General features: G+C 46.8%; 2 protein-coding genes across 2 annotated transcripts in view; one reads left to right on the top strand and one right to left on the bottom strand.

Moving 5' to 3' along the window:
- LOC8038593 (pre-mRNA-processing-splicing factor 8) overlaps positions 1 to 22249 on the top strand; it is an 83546-nt gene that overhangs the window by 46768 nt on the left and 14529 nt on the right. Inside the window, exons 25-36 of the mRNA XM_040215801.2 lie at positions 538 to 717; positions 4669 to 4804; positions 9080 to 9249; positions 11068 to 11197; positions 13426 to 13572; positions 13653 to 13813; positions 14674 to 14865; positions 17152 to 17389; positions 18351 to 18479; positions 18907 to 19020; positions 20544 to 20717; positions 21810 to 22003. Coding sequence (XP_040071735.1) covers positions 538 to 717; positions 4669 to 4804; positions 9080 to 9249; positions 11068 to 11197; positions 13426 to 13572; positions 13653 to 13813; positions 14674 to 14865; positions 17152 to 17389; positions 18351 to 18479; positions 18907 to 19020; positions 20544 to 20717; positions 21810 to 22003 — 1965 coding nt within the window. The remainder of the gene's footprint in view (positions 1 to 537; positions 718 to 4668; positions 4805 to 9079; positions 9250 to 11067; positions 11198 to 13425; positions 13573 to 13652; positions 13814 to 14673; positions 14866 to 17151; positions 17390 to 18350; positions 18480 to 18906; positions 19021 to 20543; positions 20718 to 21809; positions 22004 to 22249) is intronic.
- LOC115327775 (tigger transposable element-derived protein 4-like) lies at positions 1036 to 3222 on the bottom strand. The gene has a single exon (XM_029988803.4). The coding sequence runs from the start codon at positions 2768 to 2770 to the stop codon at positions 1136 to 1138; it is 1635 nt and encodes a 544-aa protein (XP_029844663.2). The 5' UTR covers positions 2771 to 3222; the 3' UTR covers positions 1036 to 1135.

The following is a 22249-nucleotide window of genomic DNA, read 5'->3' as shown; positions in this document are numbered from 1 at the left end:
CGTAAGAAATTAACCAAATTAGGCAACACTATTTTTTATAACTTGAAAACTAATTGAGATATTTTGAAACTGATTTCATATTTGAAGTGAGGAAGAAGGAACACATATGCACAGTGATTTTCATTAGTATAGCTGCAAAAATAAAATAGTCCATTTTAGAACCAGTGTCTCGCCTTAAACTGGAAAGACACTTTACTTGGGAGCAGGGACCATCAAGGAAGCTTGAGCTCGGGGGGGTCCGCAAAGACACCTGGGTTCCTAGGAACTCGGATTGAAAACCCATGATCTACAACATGAAATATTCATTCAAGTGATGCCACTTGGGATTTGCAAGCAGGTGATGGATGTTCAGATGTGACATTCTACATTTGAGCTATTTTGAGATTTTAATTGCTCAGGATTGTTTCCCTGGTGTGAAGCGTCTGGTATAAGTTTTAACTTGTTCCTAGCAAATGTTGCAGGAAAGCGCCGCTGGTCATTGCATAGTGTGGTGCTGGATTGCTCGGATGCCACATGACGGTTGTATCTCCTCTGCAGGTGGTCCAAGCAGACGGACGTGGGCATCACCCACTTCCGGTCGGGCATGAGCCACGACGAGGACCAGGTGATCCCTAACCTGTACCGCTACATCCAGCCCTGGGAGAGCGAGTTCATCGACTCCCAGAGGGTCTGGGCAGAGTACGCCCTAAAGCGGCAGGAGGCCCTCGCCCAGAACAGGTGAGCCGTCAGGCTGTTTCCAGTCTACAAATCTAAAAACGAACCAACTGTCATACTTTGGAGAAATTTTGGCATGTCTCCTAGAGCCTGGAAATTTCAACTAATGCATTGAAAGTCGAGAAGCTTTAGGCAAGTGGGATGTATTGGATCATTCTTTTTATTATTTGTGGAAAGACAAATGCTTTGTTCTTAAGGTGTGTTCTCATCAGTGTCCTCGGTCGTTCAAACGTTTAATTGAATTTGTTAGCAGGAATCCAAACTTGTTTTAAGGGGGAACACCACCCAGAAAAAAGAAACACCAACATCTAGAGAGTACAGTCGCCGACCGATTTTGCGGACTTCGTGAGAACCGAAAAAACGTCCGATAAATAAAGCAGTCCGAAAAATCCTCGGATCACAAAATTTGGCTTTATTGAGCCTAGGCGGACTTGAAAGAGTCATCAAGGGTACCTTGTTTCATCTTCCGCCTGCGGGAGATCACGTCCGCTTGCATCTGCGCCAGCGTCATATTCTCGCTGTACACATTGGACAGCAAGGTTAACGCGCTCGTTATGTCCGCTGTCGACGGCTGCGCGTGGTGATCGTCGTCGTCAGAATCCGAGTCTTCTTCAGGTTGTCCGAGGACTTGGCGCACGATTTCCTCGTCCGTAAGCTCCGCGCACAGTTCGAGGTTGCTGTCAAGATCCGCGAACGCACTGAATGTAGCAGCATCAGGAATGTCCATTCCACTGTCGCGCAGGTCGGCGAACAGAGACTCGTCGACATCCGCTGCTGCGGCGATGTCCTCGGCCTCTTGATGGTCCAGACTTGCGTTGTCAGCTAGTGACTCTACACTGGCACAGAAACCTGCGTGGTTGAAGCAGTTGGCAATTGTCGATGGCCGAACGGCGATCCACGCATCCGTCAACATCTTGACTGCCGCATGGAGGTCCACAGCATAACGCTTCCCGTTGTCTAAGCAGAGGACCGTGCGGCGCAGCAGTCGAGCGCGGTAGTGGACCTTGACATTCTGAATGATGCCCTGGTCCATTGGCTGGAGAACACTCGTAGTGTTAGGGGGCAAAAATTCAAGTCGGATGGCTTTGAGGTTGTCCACAGCGTCGTGGGCTCCACAGTTATCCACAAAGATCACCACACGTCGTTTCTGATGCTCGAACACCCTGTCCAGACGGCGCAAGTAGTCCTCGAACAACAGGTGCGTAATCCACGCCTTGGTATTGCTGGAATACCACACGGCAACCTGACCTGTATGTTTGAAACTCCTCGAATCGCTTGTCGAGCCGACAACGACGAGTTGGACTTCCTTGTCACCGACAGAAGGTTTTTTCATGCCTTTGAAACACCTGGGGTTTTTCGCCTTCCCGATGATGAGGAGCGGCAACTTCTCGGTGCCCACCGCGTTCGCCCCCACCATGACGGTGATTCTATCCTTACTGTTTTTTCCTCCTTTGCAAGAGTCACCGTCAAAGCACAGAGACCGGTCCGGTAGCATTTTAAAAAAAAGGCCGGTTTCGTCACAGTTGAACACATCTTCGGGCGCAAACTTTTGCAGTAACGCCTTGAGCTTGTTTAAGCGATAGTCCGCGACAGTGGTCTGGTCGACGGCTCCACTCTCTCCGCACACTTTCTTAAACAAAATTCCGTGTCGCTTCTTAAAGCCACGCAACCATCCGTCGGTGAACTTGAAGTTCTCTATGTCCATTTTCAGAGCAAGAGTCTCTGCTTTTTGTTTGAGTGCGTCACCAGACACTGGAAGGTTCTTGGAAAGAACTCCTTTAAGCCAAAGTTGCAGGGCCTCCTCCAGAACCGGATGTTCCCCTTTTCGGTCGTTCTTTTGGTGCTTGTTGTGCGAGCGTTCAAGTGCAGATAAAATCTTTTCCTTGTTTTTCACGTAGTCGGATAACGTCTGCTTGGGCAGCTGAAACTCTTTCGCGACGTCGGCTTGCTTCCGTCCATTATCCAGGAGCTTCAGAATCGCCGCTTTCTTCTCCAGCGTCATTGTAGAGCGTCGCTTCTTCGGAGCAACTGGCGGAGGTGCAAGAGGTGGGGCCATGAGGTCGAAAGCATGTGTTGACGGAGCGTGAAAGGACGATAGTACTGACGCAGCGAGGGCGTGCTCCACACTTTACAAATGGCGACTGGCTTTGATTGGAGATGGAAAATCGACCGAACAAAGAAACGAAAACGATGATGATGATGCGAAGCAAAACAAAAAAACAAAACAAAAACGTACTCTAGGACACCTAGCGGCTGATTCGGCCTATTCAAATCCACTTACAAAATCAAGCCAAGCCCACGGTCAAGCCAGCGAAAAATTCAAAATGGCAGCCTTTTTGGCGGCCGCCGCTCGCATTTTAGTCCGGAAAATTGAACTTTCGGGCCGCAAACTGTCCGCAAAACTAGTTGTTAATATGTACTACTTCAATCGGGGAAGTAACGGTTCCCCGTCGATGTCCGGAATAACAAGCAAGTCCGTAATTTCGGAGTCCGATAATTCCGTCGGTAACTGTATTCCCAGAAAGTTTCATTTGTTTACACTGCATAGTTATAATTTTTATAAATTATTTTCAGTTCAGCGATGCTATAGAAAAGTTGGAGGTTTGAGCACTTTGAATGTGTTTTCAATGTGAAAGCTTTAACTGTCCCATGGAGCGAACCGACGTCATCAGCTTTGAAGCCTTGCCAAACGGCACCTTCCCCTGTCCAAATGGAGCAAAGCCTGTCGTCTGTAGCAGAAATCTGAGGGATGGGCTCCCACTGGCTGGCGCACAGCCTGCTCGGGCAAACTCCGGAGAGGCTGTAGGGCAGAGCTCAGCACGGCGTGGCCACCTCAAGAGAGCACACGCTCGGCTGTCCATGCCGCTACACCGCAGACAAACTAAGGGAGCGGAAGAATGACATTTCTGCTTTTGCATTCATAACTCAGAAGTGCTTAGGTGTCCTCGGACTTTTAGAGCGCAGCTCTTCAGTGCCTCTTTCCGGCTTGAGCAACGTCGCTGTCGGCGTAACTGCGCAATGCATTATGGGTAAACTTCCCTGCTAAATCTAGCAGAAAAATTTCCCCGCTAAATCTAGCTGAAAAATTTTCCCTATGTAAATGGAAGGAGAGGAGGAGGGACATCGCCTCCTCTCCGTACCCTCCTCCTCAAGAGCTGCACTCTAATTTGGCGTTACAGGGACTTGTAAAACGGCTTTCATTTTTTATCCGTTCCCCTTTTAGGCATAAATTTCACTTTAAAAAAACTAATTTCAGTATGAAACTATTGAGACTTAATATTTGCAGGTTATATGCCAAAATTTTATAGAGCCGGTTACTATGAACTTAGATATTGCATTTTCATGTTCCTTTATTGTGAAAAATTGTTATTTGCAAAACCTAAAAAGTGTTAAAAAAAATTTTCAGGCATTTTTTAATTTGGAAAATGAATATTCTTTTAAATTTTTTTCATAGCAACTGGCAACAGGTATTCTAGTATGTATTCCATCATAAAATTATGTGGTTATCAACACCATTTATCAGCGATAGATTCATTGAGCAGATTCCATGCAAAGCTATGCTTTACATCGTTCTGGGGGTATCGTACCTCATAAAATTGGTTCGCAGGGCTGAAACTTTGCATGCATGCCCTCCTTCTATATGGCTACAAACACCACCTGCAAATATCAGTGACCAGTTCAAAAGTTGACATCCCCAGGTTGTGTCCCTCCTTGAGCTTCGAAGGTTGACCATAAGGCGTTTAATGTTGCTCTTGTTGTTGTGTCTATGCATTTTCAAATAACTCAGTTTTTCGCAAGCTTAGCTGGAATTGAAGATGTCTCGCTGCGTCTAGGGACTAAAAGAAGGAAGTTTTACCGAGTGACACCACTGACCTCATAATAGCGCCTCCTCTCTGCGGGGACGGTGGAACTCTTGTGTTGGCTGGCCCACTCACTGCGCATTTGGGTGTGCAGGCGCCTCACCCTTGAAGACCTGGAGGACAGCTGGGACCGGGGCATCCCTCGCATCAACACACTGTTCCAGAAGGACAGGCACACCCTGGCCTACGACAAGGGGTGGCGCGTGCGCACAGACTTCAAGCAGTACCAGGTGTGTTGCTGTTCTTCGCTTCAAAGTGTGCCACCGTTTATTATGTCGCAATAGCCACCTCGTCTAGTTTGTGCATTGTGTCCCGATGAACAATTACTGAGCTCTAAGAAAAAAAAAACGTTCAGCTTTCCCACTCTCGTGAAAAAGAAGGATCAGCGGAGCTGTACTCAATACACTGCCACAACGAGCACGCGCCCGTTTCCCGTTTCTTCTCGTTCGACGCGCCGCCGATCGTGGATATGCTCCGACGAACCAGTGTCCCATGAAGCGCACGCGACGCACGTGACGCCAAACGGGTAATTCACAAACTCCCTTCGAATCCTCGCCGTCGCGCTCGGGAACTGTTCAGCCAGCGTGGAGTGCAGTCGTCGCCAAACCTCGCGCTTGCGCTTGGCCTCCGTGGCACGATCTTCGTCCGTGGCGTTGGCCCGTTGGCGCCATTTACATCGCTGGTTCTGTTCTCGGCGGAGGCTTTCCAGGCGAGCGATGTGCTCTTTTTTGGCAGGGTAATCTGAAGCGCTCAACGCAGTAGAAGTCGAGGCGACAGCGGCTTTGCGGCAGTTGCGGCGCCATTCGCGGTGCTGCGTGGGTCGCCGCTCTCCAGTCTTCTTTTCCCGGAAGGGCGCGCGGCCGACCCATCCTAAGTCGAAACCGAAACTGATAAGAGCGTAGAAAACAGTGTGCAAAACAGACGAGGACGAAGAAACACACGTGACAAGCGCTGTGCTCGTTACGTGTGCTTCTTCTTTGTCGTCGTCTGTTTTTCGCGCTGTTTTTTGCAATGAATTCCCACCAACGCGCCCAACTATCCATTCTTCTATGATAGCTGGAAATGTTGCCGCACTACCATCGACGACGGCAAGCAGACTGGTTGTGTGCTTGCCGCTGTCGCTTATAGATGGCAGTAGCTATCCAGGTAGGCTTGTGTCGACATACCGGACACGATCCTGGGGAACCTAGCGCTTAACAGCTCTGCTGTAAAAATATTGTTTCTTCGAAATTGAATTGTTCTCCTTCTAGGGTGTCCTTTCGCTATGTTGTGCAACGCCGGCCGCGATGGACGTCGGCCAGTACCGTCAGAATGAAATTGTGGCATGCTGGAAACACGTTCGGCCTTTTATAGGAATAGGGTCAATTCTGTTGTAGCTTGCATCTCTAATGGTGTACCGCAGAAATTGTGAAAGGATAGTTTAAGCTCATAAAAGACTCAGGTTTTAGTGGAGATAGTGTCTTAAAGGCTGGGATCCCCGAGGAAGCTTTGACGGAGCGCCAAACGCCACAGAAATTGTTGTGAAACATGTAGCCTGTACTTCAGAGGATGATCTCTACAGAAGAGTGGTAAATTGAGAGGAGCAAAATTCTAAAGGTGCCCCAATGGCAATCGAACACACGACCCCATGATTGTGAGCTCAGCATTCTGCCACTGTGCCAACTAGTAGGTTGGTGCGAAGTTACCTGCCTCTGTCCTTACCACAGTGGTCTCTACTAACTGTTGGAATGCCAATCGTCGGCGTTCGGGTTTGACACTTGGCATTCAGTGTTCAGCATTCGCGTTTGAACCCAAGGTGTGCCCACAATTGCATAAAAAAGGGGAGAGTTTGGAATAAAATAACATGTATGCATTTAAAAATAAGTAAAAAAAATAGATTTTTTATTGCAAACTTTTAAATACGCCAAAGAAACTCGTTCTGTGTATACCAACTTCATCCATACAATCAAGATAAAAAGCATTTTTTGCATAGAATTAGTATAATCTAGAGGGAAAGACACATGGGTGCCGTGTGGGAACTGCAGGGCATAGACACATTTGTTGTTACCGATAGATCCATATCGTTGGCGGCGCTTTAGAGAGACATGGGTCTTTGAAGCAAAAAAATCCCCAACAAAATGTTTCTTTGTAAAATGGAAATTTTAGAATCTACAGCTTTTTCTTTTAATTTTTTTTTATTTGTTAAGTGTTTTATTTTGAAGAATTATATTTTAGCCATAATCTCGCTTTATAATATCCATGTGGACTGAAATTGCACTGAAACTGATGCTAAAAGAACACTTTCTCAAAACCCAAATTTTGGATTCCATAGAGAAAATTTCAGGGGGGATATCTTAGGATCTAGGGCAGAGAGAAATGTAACTTCTTCTAGCAACATGTAGCTAAATGTGCAGACCACACAATGTTGGAAGCAGATTTTGCAATATAGGTGTAGGAAAATTTTTAACTATACAGTTGAACCTCGATGTAACGAAGTCGGTAAAATTCGCAATTTACTTCGTTACATTGAAATTTCGCTAAATCGAAATTGAACTTTAGCATGCGAAAAAAAAAAAAAAAAAATTCCGACACATTTTACGGGTATGAAAACTCACCGAAAATGACATTTATTTAGGGGCAAAGTAGTCCGCGAGTTTTGCTTGCGCCTTGTCCGACAGTAGCAGCGGCGTCGGCGGCGTCAAACGGCGTTCAAGCGCCCAGAGCGCTTGCACGGCATCTTGCTGCCCATGCGATGCCGTGTACCTCCTCAAAACGTCCATTGCGTCGAGCACTTCCCGAGTGCTCATGATCTCGGCAGTTTCTTCAGGATGGCGTCCAAAACGTTTGCTTTCTCATCCAAAGAAAGAACTTTACGTTTCCTTATGGCAGCAAGCACGTGAGTGAACCGCCCGGTTAAAAAATAAAGCTGTTTAGTTTAGGCGGTGCCAATGTTTCCAACCTACACGCCTACACAGCACTCTTGACCGCACAGTTTACTTGCCCCCTTGCGCCCACAGCACCCACAGTGTGCTTGCGCCTTTGCTTTACATCACGCTCGCAAGACGATAATCGGTCTTTTCGGTCTTCTCCTAGATGGCACTGCCCGTGCGGTCGCGCGGTCGCGCCATCAAGTCGCTCCCCCGCTGAAGTTGGCTCCCGCGCTACCCGCGGTACAGTGGACTATGATGATCAGTGAATGTCAGGGGTGATGCTGTTATGCAGTGTTAACTTTTTGCTCGGCATTTTCTGGCCAGCCTCGCGGAATCCGCTTTGCCGCATGCCTCGCCGGCGCTACCGGCGCTGCATCCTCGGGCAGCCTAGGAACGTTGGAAGGCCTGTCCCCGTGAAGTAACCTATCAAGCGCTCGCGTTTGCGCATAATTTTTTTTTTTAACCACAATTTTTTTCCGAAGTTTTTTTTTTAGAGTTGATTTATTTATTGCCTTCTATGGCAATGGCGCTTCGTTATATTGAAATAGCAGCAAAATAGACTTCGTTATATAGGGACTAAAAATACATGGGGTCTATGGGCAAGAAATTATGAAAAATAAAATACTTTGTTAAATCGAGGATTTCGTTACATTGAAGTTCGTTATATCGAGGTTCGACTGTACTTCGTTTCAGCTTCGGTCCGAGCGCGGCCGATGTTATGAGCCGAAGAGCCAATCAAACAGCGAAAGAGGCACAACGTCATGGCGTGCTCTCTGCAGTTCGTAGGACCAGCCGGTATCCGCCGTCTCTTTGCGCGTGCTCCTCCGCCAGCTAGTCTTATCAAGCGCAGAGAGCACGCCATGACGCTGCGCTTTTTGCGGTGTTTGATTGGCCCTTCGGCTCATAACATCGGCTGCGCTCGGACCGAAGCTGAAACGAAGTATAAACTATTTATTGCTTGGTAGCCACGCATTGAGCACTGAACTTAATGTGTGTCACTGATAATGGTTAAATCTAAAAAGTACTTCTAACATTTGATTAATTATAATTATCCTGAGAACTAACCTACTAATTAAAGGAACAACAGATATTTAAAATCAGCACAAAAGTCTGAACAAGCCTGTGCTGTCTCATTGGGCTATGCCAAAAAATAAAGAAGAAAGCTCCAGGACCAGTGTTCCCTCTTAATGTGCACATAGAAGCAGCAAAACATCACCTGTAACGTCTGTACCTTGTTCTTTTCTAGCTCACTTTGCAGGAAAACATTGTATGAAACTAAATAAAGTTGACAAGCGGTCCAGCAGCTTCAACTCATCGCAGCAAAACAGACACACCTAACCTTTCTTCTGCTTTCTTTCTCTGCTCTTCTGTAGCTCTCTCGTTCTTTCTTTCAAGACCTCCGACATCAGCACCCAGGATTTGCTTTGTTCTGCTCCCATCTTTACCCCCCACCCCCTCCTTCCCCCCCTTGTTTTTTTACATACACAGTGTAGAAGTTGCTGCTAGTTTTTTGTCTGTCACGTCGGTGCTACCGCTGCAATGTCCATGCGCTGCATGCATGTGTTCACCCCTGGGCCGTCATGCTCCCCCTTGTAGGTGCTGAAGCAGAACCCATTCTGGTGGACCCACCAGCGGCACGACGGGAAGCTGTGGAACCTGAACAACTACCGGACGGACATGATCCAGGCCCTGGGAGGGGTGGAGGGCATCCTGGAGCACACCCTCTTCAAGGGCACCTACTTCCCCACCTGGGAGGGACTCTTCTGGTGGGTGCTTCTCTACTCCCCCTCCGCCGCGTAGGAGTGGAGGCTGCATAGAAGGGTAGGAACTGCGTATTAGTAGAATGCTTTAGGAGGCACCAAGGCATTTTAATCTGCTGCTCGTTAGGAACCCTGTCTAGTGGTATCGCATCTTAGTTGCATTTAATGGAGCGTCTGAGCCAGGCTATTGTTTTGCACCTGCCTGCTCTACCTGTCCTCTTTCCTTTTGCCTGGAGAGGGGCAAGAGAGAAAGGTATGGAGGGTGGGGCAAGCTGGCGGTGACTTGAGAGGCCAGTAGTTGGGCCAAAAGACGCGGCTGAGGTTGCAGAAGAGATTACCTGATCTGTCCGTGCTTTTTGCACAATAGTTCAACATCTTTGGTCTTGAGCTGTCAGTATGCTGGAAAGAACTCTTTAGACTCGAGACAGTGAATCTGGAGTTTGGAACGTATTATCTGATGGCACAATATTCATGAGAGCAAATGTTTCATCGCAAGCATGAGCGAAGAATACAGTGTAGACCGCATATAACGTATGTCGCGAAAATCCGCGCTATAAGCGGTACCGCGTTATAACCAAAACATCAATTTTTCAGGCCAAAATACATGCCATGAGACAACCTACCTTTGTAAAATAATTTATTTTATGTTAGATGAAAAATAAAGCTTAGTTTGAGGAAAGTCTTTATTTCACCAGACTAGTACACATCTCTCTCAAGTGTGTCACACATTTTGAAAGAAATAAGCGGCTTTTGCCTGGCGCAGCCTTTTAACGGCGTCGCGGGTTGCGGACGGACGTTGCGAGCGTTCAGGATTGCTAACCCTAATCACTTTTCTCCGGAGAGTAAAACGCGTGATAATTTGCATCCTTCATACGGTATGCGCCAGTAATACCTTGAACTTAAGCACAGGCATGAAATGCTCCAAATAAGAAATCCGGACGATGTTCGAAAACACAAATGCTTAGAAAGCACCACTTTAGCCGAAGTAAACAAACACGACGACACGGGCGTTTCTGCCGTCTTGAGAGCGCCGCCACATCGCCGCACGAGTAGGTTGATCTTCCCTTCTAATACGTGCTGGGTTATCATAGCGACACACAACGAAAATTCACTGTCAAGGATAGCGTTTTTACGCGGAACGATGAGATGAACGCCACAACCGACGCCAAGTTTGCGGACAGAAGCCGCCGGCCCGCGATTGGCATGCAACGCGCGCGAACACTTCTCGACCTGCGATTGGTCTGTCGTTTCGGTTGTTTGTTTCCAACGCAACGGAGGGACGCACGCACATGAACAACACGTGCGTGCGTCCTTCCGTCGCTATGGCAAATGAAGCCTCTCTCTTCGCTTCCTCGAGCAACCTCCTTGCCCTGCGAGTGCCGTTTGCGGCTCGCGCCGTTATCTAGTGTCGCACAGGGAAGCGTGCTCGCTGCTCCGGTCGTCGGCGCGGTCGGCGGGCTGTGCCAGAAACCGCACTATAACCGGTATTTCCCTTCGCGCGCCTCCATTTTAAGCGGTATGTAATTACATGGAGTTCTATGGGAGGCGAACCGGTGGTTTAAAAAAAACGCGTTATACCCGGTCCTGCACTATAAGCGGTTACGTTGTAAGTGGTCTATACTGTATACAGAAGCACTGTGATGTTTGTGCACATATAGATTTGGCTTCAGTTTCATTTATCTTGAAATAAAGGAAAGTGCTTTTGTTTACTGAAAAAAAGAAAAAAGGCTATGCAATTGGAGAAAACAGTCCTTCCCTTCTACCAGTTCGCTGTGATGTGGAGGTATAATTTGTTTTCTGTCACTTCACGTTGCATGAACACAGGGAGAAAGCGAGTGGGTTTGAAGAGTCCATGAAGTACAAGAAGCTGACCAATGCCCAGAGGTCTGGCCTGAACCAGATCCCCAACCGACGCTTCACCCTCTGGTGGTCTCCCACCATCAACAGGGCCAATGTGAGTGCATCATGTTGTGCTGCAGCCGGTCTCTCCCTATATATGCAGAGGAGTCTCTCCACTTCAGTTAATACCATATACATGAGACTTTTAAAAGAATGTTATCTTTTGTGAAATACCATGCGACATATAGTCAGTGTTCGCAATTAAACCTTTACAACAAAATGTCCAGACAGAAAAAGTTGTGTTTTTGATGACAATGCAAAAATAAAAATGGAAATAGTCACTGACCGATTTTTCGGATGCCTATAATTCTGACTTGTTCGATCTTTCGGACCTAAAGGAGGAACTGTGACCTACCCGACAGAAATAGCGCACATTCACGACTAATGTTTCGGACAGCTTGAAGTCCGAAAGTTTAATTTTTCGGACAAAATTGTCACAACCGATCAGCGGTAAACATCACAGAGAAGCGGCCATTTTGGATTCTATTTTGTCTGTGCATGAATTGGCTTGGTTTGGCAGCACTACTTAAATATTGCCAAGTCCTGCTGCTTGGTGACGCTGTACGGCTTTTTTCTCGTGCTGCGCGTCATTATCATCATCATCATTGTTGTTTCCATTTTTACTTGTTCATCTCATCTCAGTGGATCATGTTTTCGGACTACGCTGGCTTGGACGACATTGCCCCATCTACCGTATTTGCACGAATATAACGCGACCATGAACATAACGCAAGGGCAGGTTTTGATGCCCTCAAAAAGAAGAGAAAAAAATATTACTATTATAACGCGAACCGAGGCCCCGTCAGTTTCTCGCACTCGGGGGGCATAGCAGACGTGAAAAGTCAATGGAAATAGAAGAAATATCAGTTTATGTTTTGACTGCACTCATCCTCACTGCTCAGGTCCTTCCGTTTACAATCCACTTGGCCACTACGCAGATTAAGCAGCAGCACGGCACCTGCGTGTCTGGTAGTTTCTTTTTCTTGCGTGCGAGCTCCTCCTCAGCAGCTCACAACCAAAACAAGGCACGAAGCAGAAGCACCAACACACAAACACCAAATCACTCTGGAGCAGAAACTAAACAATGCGTAGGCAGAAAAAAGACTGCTGAATCTGATACACAATCCCACTTCTTGTTCTGGTCCCTCTGCCTAAACAAATGCCTCGTGTTGCACGATTGCGTAAACGCGGTTGGTGGCTTGGCTTGTGTTGACTTGACTTGGCCCGGCTTGGCTTGCCTCTGCTCGAATTGGCCAGTGCCCGCATTTCCGCATAACGCGCGCACCCGCAGGGTTTCTGCGACATGCGGGCGTCGTACGAACACAAAATCAATAAAAATGCTTTTTTATGTTTTCTATTTGCCCCTTCACATGGCCCAATAGCTAATAAATTCTGTTCCACACCCCTACTTCTTTTCCCTCCGAAAATTTTGCATTAAGCCGGAGGGATGGCTTTCTCCAGACTCGCTCGCCTCGTGGCTGAACTCGATTCGGAATATAACGCGAGGTGCGTTTTGGAGCACATAATTTCGAAAAAAAACTCGCGGTATATTCGTGCAAATAGATTATTCTTCTGCCGCTGCGATGTGTCACTTAGAAGTACTGAAAGTACTCAACCATAACGCTAGAAAAGAAGGCAGCGATTCTCAGGCTAACAGAAAGTGGCCGAACGCAAACGGAGGCGTAACCTGAAGCAAGGCACTATTTACGGCTCTTTGAAGCCCGCTTAGACACAATAAAGGCAAGTTTTAGTTTTTTAATCTGATTTTTCGGACTGCTCCATTATTCGTGTGTGTTTTTGGTCCCTGCGAAGTCCAAAAAATCAGTCGGCGACTGTAATGGAATATGCAAAAAAATGCCTGCTGAAACTGTGCTGCCATAGAAAAGTGTCATTCCTTGCTGGAAGTCAATAAACAATTTGTGGGGGAGGTGAAACAAGCTCTCTGGTAGATATTGGAGGACTTCTACCAGGGAAGAGACCAGACCGCTTACAACTCTAAGGTCCGTTTGTGTGTCAACGTTGGCAATCGGAGTTGTGAAGTATGCAAACATAACCATATCTAAGGAAATGTTTGTGAATAAGAGGAGAGCCAATTTGCCGTAAGAAATAGTACTAGCTTTGGTGCCATTGCTGTTAGTTGAGATAATGTTGACCAAAATTGAACATAGAATACTCGCATATATACAACACCGTCCTTCAAGACTCCGGGTTCCGCCACGAGTCATTTGGTGCTTTGAGCCTCAATCGTGACCCGGCACATTGTGCCCTTCCCTTTCTCCGCAGGTCTACGTCGGTTTCCAGGTGCAGCTGGATCTGACGGGCATCTTCATGCACGGCAAGATCCCCACACTGAAGATCTCCCTCATCCAGATCTTCCGTGCCCATCTCTGGCAGAAGGTCCACGAGAGCATCGTCATGGACCTGTGCCAGGTGCGTGGGGCCGGTCCTCTTTTGCCGTTGCCTGTGATTGTTTCACTTTTCTGACAGAATGCTGTCGTTTACGCATCCAGGTGTTTGACCAAGAGCTCGACGCCCTGGAGATTGAGACTGTCCAGAAAGAGACCATCCATCCCAGGAAGTCGTACAAGATGAACAGCTCGTGCGCAGACGTCCTCCTCTTTGCCACCTACAAGTGGAACGTGTCCCGGCCATCCCTCCTGGCTGACTCCAAGTGAGGCTTGTTGCGTTTTCCTGGTGTAATTTGTTTCTCGCAGCCCTAAAGGATCTGAGAATGGCAGTAAATTGTTTCTAAAAATCTCTAGCCATCCTCGTTTTTTTTTTTTTTTTTTTTTTTGACATTTATTACTTGAGTTTTCTAAATTCTCTGGATTGTCATTTCTTTGGTCTCCCAAGGCCAGCCTCATAATGCTTCTCTCGGCAAAGAAGGCTCATTTGAAGCAAACAGGACTCTGTATAATGACATCCTTCCAGGTTTGCTCTTACTGTGTTTAGTTGTCAGTGTTCCCTAATTTTTGTATGTACCACTTCCCTCTTCTGTTTTGTTTCTCCTCTTCGGATAATTGTGGCTATTGCTTTGTCAGTTTCTCCGTTGTTTTTGCCGCTTTTTGTCAAGTTTTAGTTGAAATGAAAGCTATCTTCATACATCTACTGGGAGAGGGAATGTGAAACCAGCTAAGACCAAACAGCACCAGTCGTTTGAGTCTTGTCATGCACATTAAAATTAAGGGCAAAAGTTACTTCTTTTTAATGGAAATGCTAACCTATAAAAATATTACTATGTTTACACCTGTTACAAGAGAATGTTACCAAAGTTTTTCCTGCTCTAAAACTGCTTCACTTTGTAAATGTATGCTTTCTATTTACTTATTCCACTTAACCTGATGTTGCTCGGCAAATAACCGTAACCGATAATCGATGTCTACTTTTTCTGCATCGAAGAAGTTGCTGAAAGGCACCACTATTTTGCTAACGAAGAAATGTGCAAGGCCATCTCCACATTTCGTCCGGAAGTGAGCTGCGGCAAACTAGTGGCATAGGAGTAACGTCCCATCCCCCGTAACTGTGACGCAGAGACACAATGGACGGCACGACGACGCAGAAGTATTGGATGGACGTGCAGCTGCGGTGGGGCGACTACGACTCCCACGACGTGGAGCGCTACGCCCGGGCCAAGTTCCTGGACTACACCACGGACAACATGAGCATCTACCCATCGCCCACGGGCGTGCTCATTGCCATCGACCTGGCCTACAACCTGCACAGGTGGGCAGACACGTCTTGCTTGGGTTGCTGGTTGGAAACCTGAGAGGGTACTAGGGAGAGGTATAGATCCAAGAGGCTCTCTCCTCATCTTTTTAAGGGGAGGCACGGCCTAGGAATCGCAATTTTTTCAGAAAAGTCACATTTTTGGAAAATAGGTTGACCAGCTTTTACAACTCATAAAGAATGCTGTCCAAAAATTTTATTCCTGTAAGTAAAGTATTTACTCCGAAATAAATTATTTTCGAAGTGCTGGCGGCCGCACGTGCGCGCCAACGACGCGGCCGATTACGAAAATGTGCCGTTTTCAAAGCGCGCTCCCTCCGCGTTTCTTAGGACTAGCATGGACATGCCCCCCTCGTTGGAATGAGCGTCTCGCCCTCTTTCGTTCTGTTCGCAGCATTGTTCGCAATATCGTGCTCACAGACAGTAAAACCCCGTAGAAAACATAGCTGTGCACGCTCTTATTGGTCAAGCTGGCGAAACAAGAGCTCTGATTCGCTAGGACGAGCCACGTGACGTTGCTCGTCCTAGCGAATCAGGAAGCTCTGTTGGAAATGGGCATACAGCCAGGGAGCTACCAAGCGTCATACGGAGAGAGGGCCACCAAGATGAAGGTTGCGAAGGCCCAAGTGAAAGCGCTCGAGTCCTCCAAGATGTCCCACAAAAAAAAGGAAGATGGAAGCTGTGGCCAAGGCACAGAGGGGCCGTGCAGAGGAAGGAGTGACATATGCCCCCGGAGCATTTGAGATGAAATGGCAAGCCCCGTCTAAACTAAAACACTGTTCGAACTTTCAAACCCATTTTTCTCAGCTTCATGTTTTCACCATTTTTTCACAGCTCTAAAACAATTGTTTGATAAGTTAAGGACCCCCAAGTCTAATGTATGGCTTTTTTGGCATGAAATTTACTGGAGAACTCGGCTATGCGCTTACTTTTTGGAAATTGTTATTTCTTCACACAAAAATGTTGACGTTTGTGAAACAAGAAAAAAATTAAAAATTCATACCGTTATTGAAAGTTAATTTTTACGTGAAATATGGCCTTAAAAATTATTTCAAGCCTACTACCGATTAGTTTAGTCATTCAGCGTTATATCCCAACAAAGAAATTGTGCCTTTTTATTCATATTTTGAAACAATAGTTTTTTTCCTTTGGCACTGCTACATGTACATTGTTTTCAACGAATAAGGCTGTAACTTGCCAGAAAATAAACCTTTTGGGTTGAAAGTTGGTGTAACCTCCTAAGTTTTGACGTTTAACATACCCTAAAAATTTCATTGACCTGGCACAAATACTTAAAAAGTAGACCCTCCGAGGGAGTGCCTCCCCTTAAGGTGTTGATGTGAGCTACATCCCCGAAGAACCGTCGGAGAGTGCAAGTTATTAGTGTGTGTGTTAAATTAGAAAAACGCGATCAAAGTAAGATTCGCCTTCTCGGTGTACGAAGAGTGATCGAGAGGCAGAGAAGCAAAGGAATAGAAAAAGTAGGTCGTGTGATGCTTGCTTCAAGTATGAAACCCATCTGCCTCAGTTACAGGCGTCCTCTTTGGGGTGGGGAGTCGGGGTTTGCCATTGGCTCGGATGTGTCCAGAATCTGCGTGAGGAGGAAAGGATTAATGTTGACGGGAACAATAGTCTTTTGTTTCCTTCTCGGTCTCTCTTGCCAGCCCTCGTGCTTGTCACTCTATTATTTTATATTTTTCTGTCTGCAAGCGAGACACGCGTTCGGATAATTTTGTTTATTGAAACTTGTGAGCATGTGGCCCAGGGACCTATAAAGTCCCTTTTAAATGTATAATAAACTACTCCTTCAACTTTGTTATAACGAGGTTTTAGTGTAATATTCATGCCACATATTTGTTTTTAGCAATTTCAGAAGCAATTGAGATGATCTACACCATTTTTGTCCGTCTCTTTTTTTCTCGTAGAACTGTCAATTTTTCTAGGCTGAGGAACCTTTTACTGATCATATCCTATAGTGCAGCTCATCTTGCTAAACCATTAGACTGTGTAGGAAATAACACTCCAGCTATAGCCCCTGACAAGATGAAAAGGGCAGGATGTGCCTTTCGAACACACTGCCTCCTGCACGTACACGCGAGAGACACCCAAAGTGTTATCGAAGGTAGGACGCTTGCCCTGGAGGCAGGACAACTGAAAATCTTCCCTGTAGTTCTCGTCCTTTCTTTGACTATACCACTAGAGTAAATGTGTTAGCACCGGATATAGTTGTCGCCTACTTGGGAGACGTTGACAGAACAGGGGGGTGCCCGCTCCGTCGTGCAGTGCATACGGCAACTGGTACCCCGGCTGCAAGCCCCTGATCCAGCAGGCCATGGCCAAGATGATGAAGGCCAACCCCGCCCTGTATGTGCTGCGCGAGCGCATCCGCAAGGGGCTGCAGCTGTACTCCTCGGAGCCCACCGAGCCCTACCTGTCGTCCCAGAACTACGGGGAGCTCTTCTCCAACCAGATCATCTGGTTCGTGGACGACACAAACGTCTACAGAGTCACCATCCACAAGGTGGGGACGCTCGCCATCTGTTCGGGGCATGGAGGTGGGAGGCTTCTGGAAGCGACAGAAAGCCACCAAAGGTGAAGCCAGAAGATTGGAGGGACACTCCCCCTACGGTGATCAAAATCCAAGAGACGCCATTGGATGAAAAGGAGAGCTGACTTGGCGCCAGCAGCTGTTTGGGTCACCCGAGAGTGACCAAAACAGCTGTTGGTGCCAGGTCAGCTCTTTTTTTGGTGGGAAGGCATCTCTTGGTTTTTAATCACCTTTGGGGGCTTGCATGTCCCTCCACACTTCTGGCTTCTCCTCTGATGGCCTCATGTCGCCTCCAGAAGCTTCCTACCTCCATGGTTTGGGGTGCCTGGTGCGCGACATGGCGCTCTTTCGGGAAGCCGAGAGTTTTACATTTGTTCAAGTACTGTATAAGTGTTTTGCACCTGCTGCTTCAGGATTTTTAATGCAGAATTGCATTTTAAGTTCTAATGAAAGCCAACTTTGATTTTGTGTCGTTTGAAACATGCTTTAGTGGAGGGTGGTGGAGCTGGATGCCTGCCAGACCCCGCAGCTTCGACTGACTGCGCATGGTTTAACGTGTCGCATGTCAACACGTTAAGAGTTAGAACAATCCCTGGCCTCGGTTTGTGCACCTGTGCATTCCCCTGTTGTAGCTAAAAAGAAGGCAGGACATACTTGGGAAAGGTGAGCAATTCTGCATACAGTGGTTTGATTACCAAATAAAAATACAGCTCCATTTTTCTTTCCAAAGATAAAGCATGGATTAGCTGTAAGCTAGTTAAACATACTATACTACTGAGGCAGTGTTCTTTGCCATGCCTTATTTTACTCCATATTCTTTTTTTTTGGGGGGGGGGGGGGGGGGGGGGGTTGGGTGTTGTAAGGGGGTTGCATGTAGTTCACATAAGTGGTTGCTTCATTCTTGATTTTCTTTTTTTTTTTCTTTGTCCCCAAGACATTTGAAGGTAACCTGACGACCAAGCCCATCAACGGGGCCATCTTCATCTTCAACCCTCGCACGGGTCAGCTGTTCTTGAAGATCATCCACACGTCAGTCTGGGCAGGACAGAAGCGTCTTGGTCAGGTGAGGGAGGGCTGAAAAGTTTTCGTCTGTTCACAGCACTAAATTGCGGTATTTATGGAATCACTTGGGAACGTCAGGCAACATAAGGACAAAGACTATGTCCTTGTAGCTGCTTGTTCTTATTAGATTTGATTATTGTTTTTAAACAAAGCAAATCTCTGTGTTCTATTAGCTGACAGGCTCCTGAATGGTTTATGCAGAAAATTGGATGGCTAGGTGGGTGGGAGCCTCATTTGATATATAAAGGCCATGGAGATTGTAATTCAAGATATGGGCCCACCAATTCATGGTTATGAAATGTAGAAGTTGGAAGGAAGTAATGACAAAATAAATAAAGCACTGATAGAAGCTTGTGTATGTCAGGTGTGTAGAGTGTGTTGTGGTGTTTCTGCTATTGCCAATGTGAGGTTCTGTGTCTACTGTCCAGCTGGCCAAGTGGAAAACAGCTGAGGAGGTAGCAGCCCTGATTCGTTCCCTGCCCGTGGAGGAGCAGCCCAAGCAGATCATTGTCACCAGGAAGGGCATGCTCGATCCACTGGAGGTAGGCTGCCCCATAACAGTCCTCCCCTCTGCCCTGCTTTCTCAGTAACCAGTTTTTGTGGAAACGGCATTTGCAATCTATCAGCTTTCCCGGTTTCAGCTAACTTTTGGACTTGTTTTGGGTATGGTGTTTAAGTGCAGCTAAATGTAGGTTACCGTTTTTTTCCTCAAGTAATAGCCTCACTTATGAACAAGTCCTTGCATCTACTTTCCTGCAGAGTCCACATACAGCCAATTGTCGCGTTCTTCATAAAAAATGCTATGAATAACAATATCGAGAACGTGATTCTATATAAAAATGTGATCTGAGCAGATAGCATTTTCACGTGAAGATGTCATCTCTGTCCCGTAAATCGCTGCCATTTTTCTGTTGACCGTGGTGATTCGCTCTTCCATACTCTGTGGGAAAGCAGCCCTACAGGCCTTGTTGATGAGAAGTGCGGCTATTACTCGAGCTTATACAGTATTTTATAATGACCATAAATCGTGATTCTAATTCTCCTAAGTGCCTATCTGTTCCGCATTTCTGCAGAAGCTATTCCGCATTTCTGTGGAATAGCTTTTGTTTCTTTTTTTTTTTAATTTAATAAATTTGAGATGCAGCATTTCTGAATGAAGTGAGGTATGTTTCAGTACACTTCAAAAAGATGGCATGCTTCAATGCTCTTGGTCTGGCTAAAAAAGTGCTAAAAGCTTGAGACTTTTTTTTTTTAGTAGTAATATAGGTATTTATGTGAGCATTGTTTATTTGTGCCTGCTTGTGCATGAATCGTACATGTGAAATTTGGGGGTAGAACTTTGTGCATTTTAAATAAGAGGAGACTGGTTCTTTTTTCTTTTTTTTTTATTACTTTCGACTTTTGTGGAGCCGCGGCCTGTGATGTCGCAATGAATTTGCATAACATGGTGTCACGTGACCTATAGGCCAATTGAGTTTCCCCGCTAAATATTGGGGAAAATCGGCATCATGTGACCTACACAGCAATTATGTTTCTCCCGCTAAATTTAACAGCGAAATTGACGTCACATGACCTGTATGCCAGTCTAGTTTCTCTATTCACTTTAGCGGGGGAATTCGATGTCGCGGAACCTATACATAAGTTTAGTTTTGCCTTAAATTTAGCGGGAAAATAGTCACGTGGCTTAATACCAATTCAACTTCCCCGCCAAAATTAGGAAGAAATTTATATTACGTGACACTGATTGCATATCGGTGTAGCCACGAGGTGCAGCTGCTCCCAGTAGACCAATTTGGATGGCAAATTTTGTCACACAGTACGCTCGCTTTCCCTGAAGAAGCAGCGGCGAGTCCGTCTGGGAACAACTATCTGATGCACACGTACCAGGCGTTTTCCGACGAAGAGCGCCGTGAATGTAGATGTTTGGAAACTCTGAGTATAGCTAAACGTTTGTGGGGCGAAAACGTTTCATGTGTCCAACTCAATTACCCAGCAATTTGCCATACAATTTTTCTTTTTTTGTGCAAGTCTGGCAGTTTATTGGGGTGCATGTTGTCTCCGTCAGGTGCACTTGTTGGACTTCCCCAACATTGTGATAAAGGGCAGTGAGCTGCAGCTGCCCTTCCAAGCCTGCCTGAAGGTGGAGAAGTTTGGAGACCTCATCTTGAAGGCCACCGAACCGCAGATGGTGCTCTTCAACCTCTACGACGACTGGCTCAAGACCATCTCCTCATACACCGTGAGCCTCGCTATGCTTGCGTTCCGCTCGTGGCCGCCGTGAGTCGGACCAATCGACCGCCTCCCTCTCCTCGCTCGACCCCGCTCCCTGTGGCGCGTGGGTACAGACGGAAGCGTGATCGGGTGACAAAAGATAGACGGACAACTGGTCTAGCGAGCGTGCAGTCTCCACTGCAGCTTCAGCTCAGGGGTGAATGGAATACAACTCCTCTCCTTCCCTAGCTAGGGATATAGTGCCTCTGTGATGCCATACCTTTCATTTCCTCCTTCTTAGCCATATTAGTTCATTCTCCCAAAAGAAATGCTTGCCCGCTAAAAAGGCTTCGCCGACTGTGGAAATGAGTATAATAGCAAGAAAGTACCAATAATATACTGTCCATGGCAGTGCCGGTGCCCTCTCGTTTGTTTTTGGAAATTGCAGCTACCGATACTTTGTCCCAGTACAGTGCAACCCACTTACAATGATACCATATATAGCGATGTACCGCTTATAACGATCAGTTTCTAGAGTTTCTAGACTGGAAACGATCAGTTTCTAGTCCAGACACAACAGTAATCGGTTATAACGATTGAAATTTCGCGTTTTCTCATTATTGTTATAAGTGTGTTGCACTGTATGTGTGCACTTGCAATGCTGGAACAGAAGCTGCAGTTCACTTGGCAGATGTGATTTTTGAAAAAAAGGAAAAGGATGGGCATGAGCACCGCCTTTTGCCATTGTTCCAAGTGGGAAACGGGGAGACACGAGACACCTTGTGGGCACCTACTGTTCCAAGGTCAGCCGCAAGACGCCAAACAGACTTCGATCGCTCGGTATTTTATGAATGCGGCATATTTTTTATCGTTGCATTTGGTCTTGTCGCTTCAGCCTTTCAGAATGACAAAATGATACCGCCGACAGTTTCTCCTCCAAGCGGATATGCCCGGCCACCTTGGCAGACTGGGCGTCTGCAAACGTTACTCTTACAGACGTTGGTGCACGTTCACTATGTGCCCTTGTTTGGAAGGAAAGTTCTCGATAAAGTGGGGGAGAAGCGCCTGGCATCAAAGTGTCTTCCTTCAATGGTGGCTCGAACGAATGTGCGCATTCCAGGCGTTCTCCCGGCTGATCCTGATCTTGCGTGCCCTGCACGTGAACAACGAGCGGACCAAGGTGATCCTGAAGCCAGACAAGACAACCATCACGGAGCCCCACCACATCTGGCCCACCCTGACGGACGATGAGTGGATCAAGGTGGAGGTGCAGCTCAAGGACCTGATCCTGGCCGACTACGGCAAGAAGAACAAGTAGGTCCCCACTCTTCCTTTCCGGGAAAGCCCTATTTGTGCCCAAGGGCAGCTGCTGGTGTTTCCAATGTCTGCAAAACGCCGGTCGTGGGACAGGGCTACTCCGTGTGACCCTCCGCTATAAAGACAAAATTTTCGGGGACAGCCCGCCATCTGCAAGAATTGAACCTGGGTCCGCCGTTTGCGAAGCGGAGACGTTACCTCCCGCGCCACAGCATTGACAACCCATCTTATATATAACGTTTT

Source organism: Ixodes scapularis, unplaced genomic scaffold (assembly GCF_016920785.2).
Source record: "Ixodes scapularis isolate PalLabHiFi unplaced genomic scaffold, ASM1692078v2 PGA_scaffold1__304_contigs__length_218370807, whole genome shotgun sequence".
In the NCBI taxonomy this organism is placed as follows: Eukaryota; Metazoa; Arthropoda; class Arachnida; order Ixodida; family Ixodidae; genus Ixodes; species Ixodes scapularis.
Note: the sequence above shows the minus strand (reverse complement) of the source record. Positions and strands in the feature narration are given on the sequence as shown.